This window comes from Pantherophis guttatus, chromosome 2, assembly GCF_059756535.1.
Source record: "Pantherophis guttatus breed Tessera chromosome 2, ASM5975653v1, whole genome shotgun sequence".
NCBI lineage: Eukaryota > Metazoa > Chordata > Lepidosauria > Squamata > Colubridae > Pantherophis > Pantherophis guttatus.
In genome coordinates, this window is record NC_142064.1 from 135,147,346 (window position 1) to 135,161,397 (window position 14,052).

Here is a 14,052-nt window from a genome sequence, read left to right on the forward strand (position 1 = left end):
CAAATACCTCTGCTGTATATTTCACTAACTTTGCAATTTAAGCCTAGTTCAGTTATGACCTCACAGGCCCCTTTCTTGGATTGTCAGAGTATAATGTATGTCTGTTCAGACTTGTCAGTCCAAAGTCTTGCTAATAATGCTTGAGGCAAAATCTTCCGTTGGAAAGACACTCTACTCCCTCAAATGGCTACAATGAAGTTTGTTTCATAATGGCCAGGAAGTGGTGCAAAGATATATATATATATATATAAAATGAACAATTGCAGAATACACATTGGTACAATGCAGCTTTTTTTGTCAAATACACAGTCACATACCACTTTCTGTGATTTCAGTCTTGCCAGTTAAGGGGGGGGGGAGGGAGGGAGATCGATCCACATGTCTTCATGTTTGTTTGTTTCTTCCATCCCTTTTGTTTTGAAATGTTCCAGGGACACTATTTCTCTCTCCAGCTGCAATTGTTAGAGGAACTGGGATGGAAATGTTAGGTCAGTATTGAAGCTAAAGCCTCTCTCTATAAGGGGGAATTATAATTAACCCACACAACACACATTTTGCAGGACTTAATGGTAAAGACCCAAGCCAGCAAAAGACTGGGAAGGCACAGCTGAGATAGCATTGGTCATTCCTATCAAAAGGGAAGACTCAATCTTGGTCTCTCAGGAGCCATAAGATTTGCAGGGTTTTTTTATTATTATTATTATGAAGTGTAGCAGGCTTGAAAAATCATTTACGGGTGGGGGTGGGGGGGTTGAGGGAAAAAAAGCGGTGGATTAAAAAAAAAAAGACTGCATGTAGTATACCAGAATCTGGAATTCTGGATGGCATGTGTAAATTGAGGAAGTCTGTATTTGAGCTAATCATAAAATGTGTGAGAAATGAATATATGTATTTTACTTGAAAGATAAATGTTTACCATTAAAAGATGGCTAACATTAAAAAAAAATGCATCAATCTTTTAATTGTGGAGTTCTGAAGTCATTCTGTTAACATATCACTATTGTGACTCCCCTTGAGTATCTGAGCTTGAGTCATAAATTACTGGAAACACTCAAACTATGAATAGTTGTTTTCCCCTATAAAATAACTAGTGACTACTAAGTTCATGACCCAAGTCTTTGTTGTGTGCACTTTAGTCCAAGTAATATGATCAGTCTTTTTGAAATAACATCTATGCAAGGGAATAAAAATTTTGGATGTGATGTGTGAAAAGATTTTTCCATAAGGTTTCACTATGAGATAAATTGATAACTTGTCACAAATCAAAATTAAGCCAAACTGCAAAAACTACCCTTGAAAGGTGATATCTACAATGATCCAATGCAGAAGCTCTCCATTATGATGAAACATTGTACATACTTTGATACTGTTTAGTTCCTTTCGACAAAGGATTGTTTCACAAATGCAGACTCTGCAAGTATTAATCATATGTTGCACTTTGGTTAAAAGCAGCTGTGAAAAATACCAGAAAACGTGCATGCACACTGGGTCTGTAACTGAATAGAAGGCGGCTACAATTTTGAGAACAAAATTCGCTTCATGTAAGTTTACGCATTTATTTGCTTTTACACTTAAATATCCTCTTTAAATACAGCATTATCACAATGAAAAGAACATAAAGGCAAAACAAAATGTAAAGGACCTGACAAGCTTTGGATTCACATTGAAAATGCCACCTGTGTATTTCCTGCAGGAAAGCAGAGTTATGAAGTTATCAGTTGCAAGTGACAAAAGAGGACAGGGCTAATACCAATTATGTCAGACCAGGGCTTCTGTTAATAGAAGTCTCTTCCAGGTAGTAAAAGGGCTGTCCTGTAAACAGTTCAGTAGCACCAAAAGAAGGGAAGAAGGGAAAACAGGCGAATGTACCACCACATCAGAGTAAGAAAGATAGTTTTGTTATTAATAACAAAAGGGAGACAGGCAAGAGAATAGGCCTTTTTGCATTAAAGAACATTCTTTAAAACAAAAGCTTTCTAAGAAGCCCAGCCTCTACTATAGGATTTAGAAATAAAATTGTCATTTGAGATCAGCGCCCTTTCTTTTTTCATAATGCTCAGGAAGGAGTGTTTTTCCCCCTAGCTGTTTTTCTACAAATAGCTATTTAAGGTGGTATTTTCCTGTCATAACTAAGCATTCTCGTGGAAAAGAAAGCCAGTGTAAAATTTAATAGTTCAGATAGCTATGTTGAGGTTCTGTTTTCCCCTTTATCTACACCTCTGGGTAAGAATGTAGTATTTTAGTACTTTAGTTTCTACCAAGCCGTTACATTAATCATTGCATTCTGGAATGTCAGTCACGAGAATTGTTTCTGCATTATAAAAATGGAATCCTGGTATTTTAAGTGTGAAGCTGCTTCCATTTTCAGAAAGTGTATTCCACCAAACCATCTGTGAGAATTGGCAGGTGGCCAAGGGGTGCAACAGTTTAAGCACTCAACAGGAGGAGATTCTTATACTGCCAGATCTGCAAGGATTGAGGTAAACCCCATTGAAAATCTTGATTCTAGGGCTGATTGTGCCCAATCCCCAGAATAACACCATGCAGTTAAAGGCAGCAAAATCTCTGGTTTTAGCTACTACTTTAGAGCAGATCTACAACACAATGGTCCTAATTCAGGGCTATAAAGACTATAGCTGAAACAATGGAGGAGTAATATAGGAAAAAGGCAAGTGCATCTTGTCCTGAAACAAACCTACAGTTGCCCATAATAATGTTACTGTAATTGTGTAAAAAAGCAGTTACAGGTCAGTATTATTATAAATAGCCAAGGTGCTTTCAAAGAGTTGAGAATTTTATGAGAGATGCCTTCTCTTTGACCTAGATACCTACAAAGCTATGCATTCAATGTAGGAGGAAATTTTTTCTATTCTGTTTGATTCAGATGTGAAGAGCACTAAATACATTTGCTACAGTGAGAGTTGCATCTGGGATCAGCTGCCTTGAAAATAAATCTAGCTTATAGCACCACTTGTTTTGTAAACTACAAATGTGAGAATTAGGAAAGATTCTTCCTAAAGACACCAATGGATCCTCAAACCCAACAGTAGCCTGGGGGTAAAACAGCATGGAATAAAAGCCTAAACACCCTCTCAGGAATGAGATCAGTGTATAGGAAGGAGTGTGTGTCATGCAACAATGTGTGGCTTTTTAAAGACGAGGACAGTGGACATTTTTAAGGCTGCACGTTCATCCTGTTACATTTTAAAATGTACAAAGGAGACATTTGCCCACTAAACATAGCATTGCTTCTGAACAATCCCCCGAAAGAGGTAGTGATGTGAAAGCAATTAAGTAGTTAGTAGTCTGGCAAAAGTACAGAAGCCCTGGCTGTATACTATATGCTAATCTGCACAAGGAGAGCTTGGGTGAAATAAGGTAAAAATCAAGACAGGAATTTAGTATTGGAGTCTTTGCATCTATTCTGAAGCCTGGAATGATGTTACATGTCAATAGTTATAGTCAGTTTTTCTCAGCTGCCGCCTACACAGCATTTGCTAGTGTTTATCTTACAGAGAGTCACTTTCAGGAGAATAGGCTTTTCTGGATGTACTGGCAGCGCCGATTGCTCATCACTGATTGTTAACAGCCAAGAATTAAGTTAGACTTGGCTACCGCCAGAGTTTTTTTGTTCTGCCTACTCCCAAGCAGCTTTTCAATTAAGGGGCAAGCCTGCTAAATCTTTTCAGATTCAGCATCTAGAAACTTACATGACCCAGCATTCACACAGATCTGGTGATATGCCTGAAAAACACAAAACACCTATTTAAGTTCTGATGGTGCCTGTATTATTTCTCAGCTGGGAGGTAGGTTTTGATAAGGATAGATCTCTCTGCAAAGGCTATTTAAATCCCACCCTCTCTTATGCATAAGGAGTTATGGGTAACTGAATTACCCAGACTATAGCTTTCGTGCAACTCATTGTAAGTCTTGAGCAGTCTGAAAAAAGAAAGATTCCTAAATACTGGGAAACCAGTTCTTGCTGAGCCCCAGGCCATACACCACAGGGCTGTAACATGAGCTGGGTCAGAACAGGTGATAACAGAGAAAGACAATGATTATCTGTTGTTTAGGTAGATGAAGAAGGAAAGGATGCCTGGTAAGCCGGAAGAGAAAAGTGCTTTTATCCTAGAGTTGTCATAGGGGTGGAGTGGCAGCTTATAAGGACGTCCTTTCTCCCTTTATTCCAAGACCAATTGGAACAATGTACACACTTCACCAGGAGGGGAATTGCAGGTGCCATCTTATTGCACATTTACTGACCCTAAATGCTTGGTACCCAGCAGGTTGCAGTTTTACTGCACACAGACTCCGTGCCCTTTCAAGTCATCCAGAATGCTAGGTTGCTAAGCAAGGAGCAAGGGGACAGAAAGCTTTCAATATCACCTCCAAATTCTTGTGCAACTAGAATGGAAAAGACTGAGATAGTGGAAGGGAAAATTGATTCAGAAAACTATGGGGCAAAAGGCTAATAAATACTTTGTCGAATTCTCTGCCCACCCAAACTGGCAGTTCTTTTCAGAAGGAAGTTGGATCCCACCCGATCCTAGGGCGTTCATTGTTTACAGAAATAGATCCCCAAAGGAACTCTAGTCGGAGGTGACAGCTTAGGATCATAGAGTCCGTGACAAGACTTGAGTCACATCATGTCCGTAAACATTCAGCATTTTTAAAAAAACTTAATTTAAACATAATCAGTCCCAGCAAAGGCCAGCCAGCAAAACGGGCCGTGAATATGTTTGGGTGAAGCTATTGGCAGGGGCAGGGCAAAGGCTCCAGGATGAAAATTATTTTTTACGACAGTTGCATGCCAAACTGTAGGTGTAAGCTAGTCATGATCAAAGTTAATTCATAGTGAATTTAAAAAATATATGGGATTCTTCCAGGGAACGAAGGGCAGTAAATGTCACATAAATAAGAGGTTGCAGAGCTTAAGCTGTGTAACTGGTTAGAGCAGTTCAAGCAAGTAAGGTCACCGTTACCAAGACACAGCACTGAAAGTGACAGAAAGGGATGGGTGACGGCAGCGGTGGCGGCAGCTTCGCTTGGGATCAGCAACTGGAGGGAGAGATTTCCACCACGCCTAGAGACTGATAGATGTCATGAAGTAGCAACAAGTGTTCTCTTCCGCCTGTCCTCCAACCCATCCAGCGCTTTAGAAAAGGCAGCTTTGCTCTATTGCTTCCATGAGACACATTCACATTTGGTCCTTGTAGGATGGAGTCAAGGCCTCCCCTACAAAGTTCCATCGCCTATGGGTCCAACCTCTTCAGAACCAGGAGGCCGCCCAACTAGTAGATAGATCCTCCTACTTTGAGGCAGCTATAAGTGCTCGTTTTAGGTCCTTATATGGTGGAGCCCACACGAAGCAGCCCCCTTCTCCTGTCCCTCCCACACCCCAATATTAAACAATTCCCAATGGCTATGGCCATTTGATTAAAAACCTTTTGTCAATAAATAAACATCAAGGTGATGGGTTGGGAATTGTCACACGGCCAGAGAAGGGCCCAAAGAGCATTCCTCAGAAGAGGGGAGCTCGCAGGCCCTCTCTGGAGATTGCGGCACCACATTCTGGGGCCGCAAACTGTCTTGTGGCACGTCTGTGTGGAGTGGCAGGCTTGGCAGAGGAACTTCAGGCTGACAGCTCTCAGAAGACAGGGGCTCGAAAGATACAGCCGCCTTCTCTGTTTCTACACTGCTGGTGGCTGTGGCTCTGCCGCAAGACACCAGTGAAGTCACAGGGACAGAGTAGATGCTTAGCTCCTTCTCCTCTGTGTAACGAGGGGGCCCCTCAGGCTCCTCTGCTCTATTTTCCCCCTTCACCCCCAGCACTGACCTTTGGTCAACCTGATAGTACACAACAGGCCCATTGTTCAAGTAGCGTTGGCTGCCCTCAGCTGAGCTGGCTTGCTCAGAACTGTCCGTGAAACACAGAACAGAGGAACCTGGTGGCAGCTGAGCTTGAATGAGGATTGGTGTGGCGAGGCTTGGGCACATCCCTTCGGAGACAGAAAGCGGCTCCTCCAAAATGCACACCCCCAAGCTTTCCATGCTGGAGCCGCTGCTAGAGTCTTCCTCGGCCTTCAGCCGCTCCAACTCCTCAGCTGTCTGAAGATGCATGACTGCCGTTTCATTCTCCGCCATGAACTCCTGGAAATCCTGGGTCTCTGGGGACTGGCTTCCCAGCCAGTCACTGCCGGAGCTATGAGGGGTCTCTTCATCCAGAACCTGGGCCCGGCTCACCTGCCGTTTATTCTCTAGCTCTAGTTTCATAATGGTGTGCAGGTAGTGAGTCCTCACCCGGATGGGATTGAATTCAATTCTCCCAGCCATGTTCCCACAACCATCTCTGGAACAGCCGCATGGGAAGGACATTCGGTCCACCTGGGTGGGGGAAGCGAAGGACAGTGAAAACTGGGCCTGGGTGAGAACCGAGGAAGTGATTGGAAGGATGAAAGCTTGGCTAAAATGAGAGTAAGTGAACAGATAGGAAATTAAGTCAGATGAAACATGTAAAATTCATGTAAACTGTTATCAAAAAGCAACCGGCTAGATAGCCCGCAAACAACCCAGAATCCGCACCGCTACCCCATTCAATTCTTTCCCCCCCGTTAACCTACCTATAAATCTTGTATTTCAAGGAGAAATCAAAAGAAATAAAGAATGGCCTGGAGTATGTCGGATTCGATCTATTGTGAAAGAAAGAATGTGCTCTTTGACACTTCATTTATCAAGCCATCAAATGCTCTTTCAGAATAAAAGCACTTTCAGGAAAGAGGACCTGAAATCCTTTACCAGAGAGCTAGACATTTAGTGTGCAAAAGATGTGGTGCAAAAGAGGCAGAGAGAGTGAGAGAGAATGACTTTGCCAAGAAAATATTAAGAGCAGAAATGCTAATGCACACATTCCACATGTGGGGGGGGGGGGAGGAAGCAAAATGCTACAGATGAGAACAATGCAGAGCATGAAATTTAGTGTTACCCAGCAGCTTAGATGTTGGGAATCAAAAATGAAGTAACTTAAGACTTCCTGTATTTAAGACTTCTGGATTCTGAACATCCCTTTGTCTCTTCGTTTTGTCTAAGAAGCATAACACTGTAAATCAAATACTATGAAAATGTGGTTAAACTTGCACAAACGCTGCATAATTTAAGTTAACATTTGATCGGATTCTTTCAAGCGCTCGTTTCATATAGCGGCCAAGAGAGAGAAGCAGAAGAATAGCGGATTCCCACATGAATAACTACAGTGACTTCACATCATCTTGGAAAGCTAGTGCTATTTCCTCAAGACCTCCTCATCCTTTTAGCTCCCCATCCCAGAGGCTGGCTGCATCTTGTAGTTTGTTTTTCTCCACAAACTCAAGCAGGATCTTCCCTCCTGAATTATTCGCTTCTTTTTTTAACTTCAGTCTTGGAGCATCTAAGGGGACAATACAGGGGTGAAATCCAAAATTTTTCCCTACCAGTTCTGTGGGTGTGGCTTGGTGGGCATGGCAGGAGGATACTGCAAAATTTCCATTCCCACCCTACTCCAGGGGAAGGATACTGCAAAATCTCCATTCCCTCCCCACTCCAGAAGAAGGATATTGCAAAATCTCCATTCCCACCCCACTCTGGGGCCAGCCAGAGGTGGTACTTGCCAGTTCTCCAAACTGCTCAAAATTTCTGCTACCGGTTCTCCAGAACCTGTCAGAACCTGCTGGTTTTCACCCCTGGGACAATACATCCTATCACCCCTTAAGACTTTGTAGGAGTTCTCTTAAAAAATCACCTCTAATAAGCTCAGACTCAACACATGAAACCAGGCTTGAGTGGATCCCGCTCCATATCAAAAAGACACGCAGGCAAAAAGAGATATGGTTCAGGCCAAAGCCTAGCGGTTTCTTCCCCACTGACCTGGCATTTAATTCCAGCCTGGCTACAGGCACAGGCCTCAGGGTCACAGTACAGCCGGCAGTCACACCCACATTCTTCTCGCGAGAGGCGGATGGCCCGAAGTTCTTGTTTTTCCTCTGCATCGATGCGATGAACACCAGAGGCTCGAAGTAGAGCTCTCCGCCGCTTGGTGGGCAACGGCTGTAAGAAGAAGTAGTCATCCACCTCCACGTTCTCTACATCGAGGTCATCATCAGAGACATCCTCAAGCGTCAAGCCATCAGCCTCTTCGGACTCCACAGTTCCATTCTTGGTCAGCTTAGGGGGGGGCGGGGGTGTGGGAAAGAATAGAGAACACAACAGACACAGACACCAGCAAAAGTTAATCTTGAAATTGAAATCCCATCAGTTTTCAGTCTGGAAAAAAAAAAACACAAATGATTTCCCTAAGTTTAACTGGGCTGCAAAGGTCACCCGTTTCCTCCAAATACCGATTCCTCTCAGGCTGTGACTTTTGACAATGATGCGTTTTTTTGCACTTTCAAAGCTGAAGTAAGCCCAAGAGAAGAAGCAAGTTCTAACAGTGATCCAGCTTTACATGCACAGACCAGAGCACCGTTAGACCATGTTCTGGGCTTTTCATTCTCTCCTTTGTTTGCAGAACGCAACATCGAGAGAAATTGGGGAGTAAATTCTGACAGTGACTCGCCTTTGCACATGCAAGCCTTCAAGCTACTACACAAGCCATAGCTTTGTTAGAAAAGATTATGGGCTTTGATCAAACCAGCTCTTGGCTTGTGCGGGCAGATCATGATCAATTAAGAGAGAGTAGTTTAGTTCTTTGCACCTTCCCCAGCTCCGTGCCCACCCATTCTGAACCTTTATCCAATTCATCTGTCCTTTAAAATCTGCCCCCTCAAACAGAATGATATCAGAGGGAGATATGTATTTCATTTATTTGACATGGGAAATTTCAAAACATGGTTTGGACAATGGTCACTTCCATACAACCCTGTAGATCTCATTCCCCGCCCCCCCAAGACTCAGAGCAGATATATGTATATAGAGTAGCACATTTTCCAAGCCAAAATCCTGTGTTTAAATTTGACATTTCTAGATAGTGGTATCTAAAAGCACAAAGAATTCTTTCTTATCCGTGTTAACCACGATACTCTATATTTTTCACTTTGAAAAAATTTGTGTCATGTTATTTACACAATGAATATACATAACTGGTCCTTGACTTACAATCATTCCTTTGGCAACCACTGAAAGTTACAGTGGCATTGAAAAATGTGACTTATGAACGGTCCTCACATTCAAGACTGAAACATCCCATAGTTATATGACCACATGACTTGGGCAACTGGCATGTATTTATGGCAGTTACAGCATCCCATTTGTGACCTTCTCAACCAACTGTTGAGAAATCAAGTTGATAGAGGGAAGCAGGTTGGCTTAATGACAGCCAGTTTCACTTAACAACTGCAGTGATTCACTGCAATGGCAAAAAAATGTCGTAAAATCAGGTAACAGGCACTATGTTTAGGAATAGAAATTCTGTTCCCACTTGTGGTTGCTTGTCAAGAACTACCTGTACATTTTAAGAAGAAAAAAGAAAATACTGTGTCTGTTTTAAGTGGGAAGCAAAAAACGATCTGAACCATGGGCAACATGGAAGCAGTATTCACATCTTTACCAAAAAAAAGTCAGAAGTTATACTTTTTTGTAGATATTTCCCTCACTGCCTGCAACCCCATTCCCCCAAACCTTCCTATTTTTAAAATGTTTTCTTTTGGTTTTTATACCCTTCGTAAAATGCAATAAAAATTCAAAATAATAATAAAAAAAAAAGCAAAGCTGATGGCAAAAACAAAGGGAGTAGTAGTGTTTCATCAGAGTAGCTGTGGTATTACAAAGGACCATTCCTGAGAGACATGATGCAACACAGCCGAGGGCTGAGGTGAGAACTAAGCTCTGCTTGAGCACTGCAATCCGGTCTCCTCCATTTTCTGAGGGAAGCAGTGTGACAAGTGGAGCTTGGATTTGGGAATTCTAGAATCTTGAGGGGGCGGGAGGGGGGGATCTGAGGGTGACCTTGATCCAATCATTACATCACGACTTTGCTGAGACGCTAAACACATTTGTAGCTTGATGTTTCTTACACCAAACAGATGATGGACACGACCATTCGCATTGCTGGCCATGTGGAAAGCACAGTAATTTTTCTACTGGCAGACACAGCCTGTCCTCAAGGGCAAAGCAGAAGGTACACTTGGCTGATTGGTGCCTCATACAAAAAACAAAACAAAACAAAACCTCATCGTCTGCTGAACAGAGTACAAATTTATTTCACCTCCAATCTTGGGAGGGAAGAAGACTTATGTGAGGGTTGTTGTTTTTTTGGCAGCTAGAGGGAAGAAAGATTTTGTAGGTTGTTGTAAGGTGGCTGAATAAGGATCAGATACCTGAGAAAGCAGAATTGACATTAAAAATGACAAGGAGTTGCATGACAAATATAGAAATGAAACCTTTAAAATGTAGCTGATAGGACCTTCAACATTTCTGTGCAAGTAACAGACCGTGAAAGGGAAAAATGGATTTTCAGAATGCCAAATTCTCTGTGGAATATACAAAACTCTCATGTTTTAGAAAAGCACTTTGCATGTTCCCCATAGTCTTCAAGAGCACCACAGTTTTATTACCAAAGCTGCAACTACTTTTTTTGAAAAGCCAGCTGGGTAACTTTGGGCCAGTTACTCTCAATCAATCCAATCCACCTCACAGGATTGTTGTAGTGGGGAAAACAGGAGGAGGAAGATGTGTTAGATATGTTTGCTGTCTAGAGTTATTTGTAAAAATAATAAAGTTGGGAAATAAATACATAAATAAGCAGGCTTCTTTTCAGACATACTCCACCTCAATATATAAGAAGGTTGGATTGGTATCCAGGACCAGATGTTCATTCATACAACCAGAAACAGCCACCACAGAAAACTACCAAGCTAGTTAGCAAGTCACAACCCAGATCCTTCTCTTTTTCACCTTCTGGAGAAGGTGGCATATGCATAAAGAAGGATGGATCGTATAAGGACAAACCTAGACCTTGAAGCAGTGCAGTTCAGAAACTGGTTTCCTTTAAAAACTATAAGAAGTAGGCCAGACTTGCAGGACTACAGAATGAATATTTGTCCTTTTGGCTAAGCTGGTTGTCATGGTAGCAAGGGAATGATTGGGCCGTCTCTGTTTTTTGACAGAAGCATTCAATTCAGTAAGGGAAACCCAGTTGCTAGGGCAACCTACAGGACACACCAACCAAGCTGCCAGGAGGCATGATAAGGAGATGGACCGAACAGGAAGCTTGCTGGAGGAGGCTAAAAGGGGAGAGGCTTTTGCTGCAATTGCTGAGCCTTCCCATGAATCAAGTTGACACAAAACAGAGGCTAGAAAACTGGTTGGCATGACTAGCAGTACTTGTCTCTTGGCTGCGAGGGCTCCCCTGCTGCTGGATGGCGAGGAATCCTTAGCTTTTTCCTCAGAAAGCTCATCTCTGACCCTTCCTCACCAAAAGCCCCAGAGGGAAAGCTCTTGACAGCTTCACATTCATTCACTTCAAGAAGAAATTCTTCAAACCTCATTTTCACATTACCAGCGGCATTTCTCATATTCCAATCCAGATGGAGGGCTATATGTAGTCTATGAAATATGGGGAAATCCAGGGAGAAACGGACTTCGGTTTGGGGCACAGAATTAACATAATGGAGAAGACAGGAAAGAAAACCAAAATGCAAAATAATCAGAAGTGCATATTTGGAATACTATTTCTTAATAACTGCAGAGACAGACAAATAAAAAAGTCCAGGCAAATACACCAAAGAACCATATGATTGTCTAGTTCAGGGTGTCAAATTGGTGGCCCACGGGCCAGATGTGGCATGCGCAGGCCACACCCACCCCAGCTCCGCAAAGGGAAAAAAGTCACGATACGTCATGTGACAGTAATGTGATGCGGCGAGTTTGACACCCATGGTCTAGGTCTTTCTCTATCACTTCCCACAGGTAGGCCTGATATGAACTCACCATATCAAATTGGGAAAAGGCTTACAGACATTCAAAATCAATTCCCAACCTTGCTATATTCACTACATACGTATGAAAATAGGGTCAAGCTGCAGCACCAAAAACTCTGCAAATGAGGGACCAAAAAGGACTTTTCTGCCTGCCAAAAGCCTACCTTCATTTTCTTGGCATGAAGCTTCTCCTCCTTTAGGTGTTCTCGAAGGATCTCACGGTGATTCACTTCCTGCTCTTGGGCAAATTCACCAAGGGTATACCTGCGGACAGAGTTATGCCGCTGGGCCATGCCCAGGGAACTGCCCCCTTGGCTAGGAACGCTGGTAAATCCCTGACGCCTTGCAAAGTAGTACACGGTCACTTGGTCGAAGCGCACGTTCTTTCTACGCAGCTGTTTCTGCCTTTTTAAGATGGAGGTTGCTGATATGTAAGAAAACAAAACAGAAACATCGCTTGAAAGTTGAAGCAAGGATGGGCCTCCTGTCACACACCCCATTTAATATTTTCTTCATCGTTACAGAGCACCCGTGCCAAATGTTGTTTGAAGAATGTGTCTTCCACCATAGCAGCTTTCAAAATCTTCTGCACTGACATATACCTGCCACTTAATTCTTAAGCGCTGGACAGGATTCTGAGCATGTTCCAGGATATAAAGAGCACTGGCCGAAGCCCGCAGGGTTTTATTGTAGCTCTGAACAACCAAGAGTGAAGTCTGTAAGCTATTTAAAATTCTGGCTGTGCACCACACAGGCGTATTAATAGCATCAGGCAAGCTGCCTTTCCAGAAATCTGGGAAATACTGAGAAATCTTAAGGTTCTGTAGAATCAATGCGGCATCGCCATCGATTTTTCAAATGCCACTAATGGTGTAAAACAACAGGCATGGCACTGTTTTGTCAAGTCAGGTCCTAATCCAGCAAATCATCTTTTCACATCTAACCTCCTTCTCCAATCATAACTAGCAATGAAGTTAACATAGGCAAGCCTATCTGAGTAAAAATCATTGGGGCAGAATGTAAGCTGTTTGAACTAACAGCTATTCTACTGAACTAAGACTAAAGTGCTGATTAATTTCTTATAACTCTTCATGCTCCCAGAGTGGATAAAAGAGGGTAATCAATATGGCTAGGCAGAACATGAGGGCAGACACATGATCCTAGGAAAAGGCACAGCTGCTTTAGGGAATTTATTTATTTTACTAGGCTCATACGCTATTCTAATCATGTCTGACTCTGAGCAGCTTACCGAGATCCAGAACAGTAATAAGGTTAAAAGCTAAACAGAAAAATGTAACCAACATAAGAAATAACACCCAGCACTGAGGAACAACCATAATAGCGTCTATTTATTTATATTTCTACAGCCACCCTTCTCACAGGGACAATAGTAAAACAAGTATACTTTTTTTAAAAAAAAAAAAAATCAACATTATTAATACTAAAACAGTAGAGAAAAAGAGATGTTAAAAATAATGCGGCCATCTCCTTATATCACCATTTCTGTGAGATTCCCCAGGCCTGCTGATATAGCCATGTTTTGAGGGCTTTCCGGAAGATTATCAGGACAGGGCCAATCTCAACTTGGGGGAGGGTGGGGAGGAGATGATATTCCACAGGGCAAGTGCCATGGCAGAAAAGGCCCATCTCCTGGGTTCTGCCAAATGCATTCAGTCAGGAGAGACTGAAGTGGTTCCTTGAACACTTGCTGAAATTAGCCAGGTCTTGTAAAAAGCTTACCGGATTGGCAGCTATCTGATATCAGGGGAGCACTGTTTCAGAAAAGGGGAGACAAGGACAGAAAAGAGAGCAGCCTTCTCTTTCACATCTCAAACAAATGCGGGGAGGGGTGTAGAGAACACCAGAGGAATGTAGTGGATCATTCATCCCCCAACTCACACAAAAACATTTTTCTGCCTTGAATCCTAAGTGCTAAACGGTCCTGCTAATCAAGGTATTATGGACTACTAATCCAGCAGGCCTCAACCTTTCTGGCTTGGTGGCCTACCCGGGAGGGGGGCAGGGGGAGACAGGGGATCTGTACAAGCAGCGGGAGCGTGCGTGAGCAGCTCCATTTGTGCAAGTGAAGTAATGGCGCACCCAC

The 14,052-nt window shown here is 42.7% G+C and overlaps 1 protein-coding gene across 2 annotated transcripts in view; it reads right to left on the reverse strand.

Moving 5' to 3' along the window:
• Positions 1–1,542: 1,542 nt before the first annotated feature.
• Positions 1,543–14,052, reverse strand: part of CSRNP2 (cysteine and serine rich nuclear protein 2) — a 41,454-nt gene continuing 28,944 nt past the window's right edge. For both annotated transcript variants that reach the window (XM_034412218.2, XM_087886813.1), the window contains 3 exons: positions 12,113–12,372; positions 7,900–8,196; positions 1,543–6,384 (listed from right to left, as the gene is read on the reverse strand). In XM_034412218.2, coding sequence (XP_034268109.1) covers positions 5,488–6,384; positions 7,900–8,196; positions 12,113–12,372 — 1,454 coding nt within the window. In that variant the 3' untranslated portion in view covers positions 1,543–5,487. The remainder of the gene's footprint in view (positions 6,385–7,899; positions 8,197–12,112; positions 12,373–14,052) is intronic.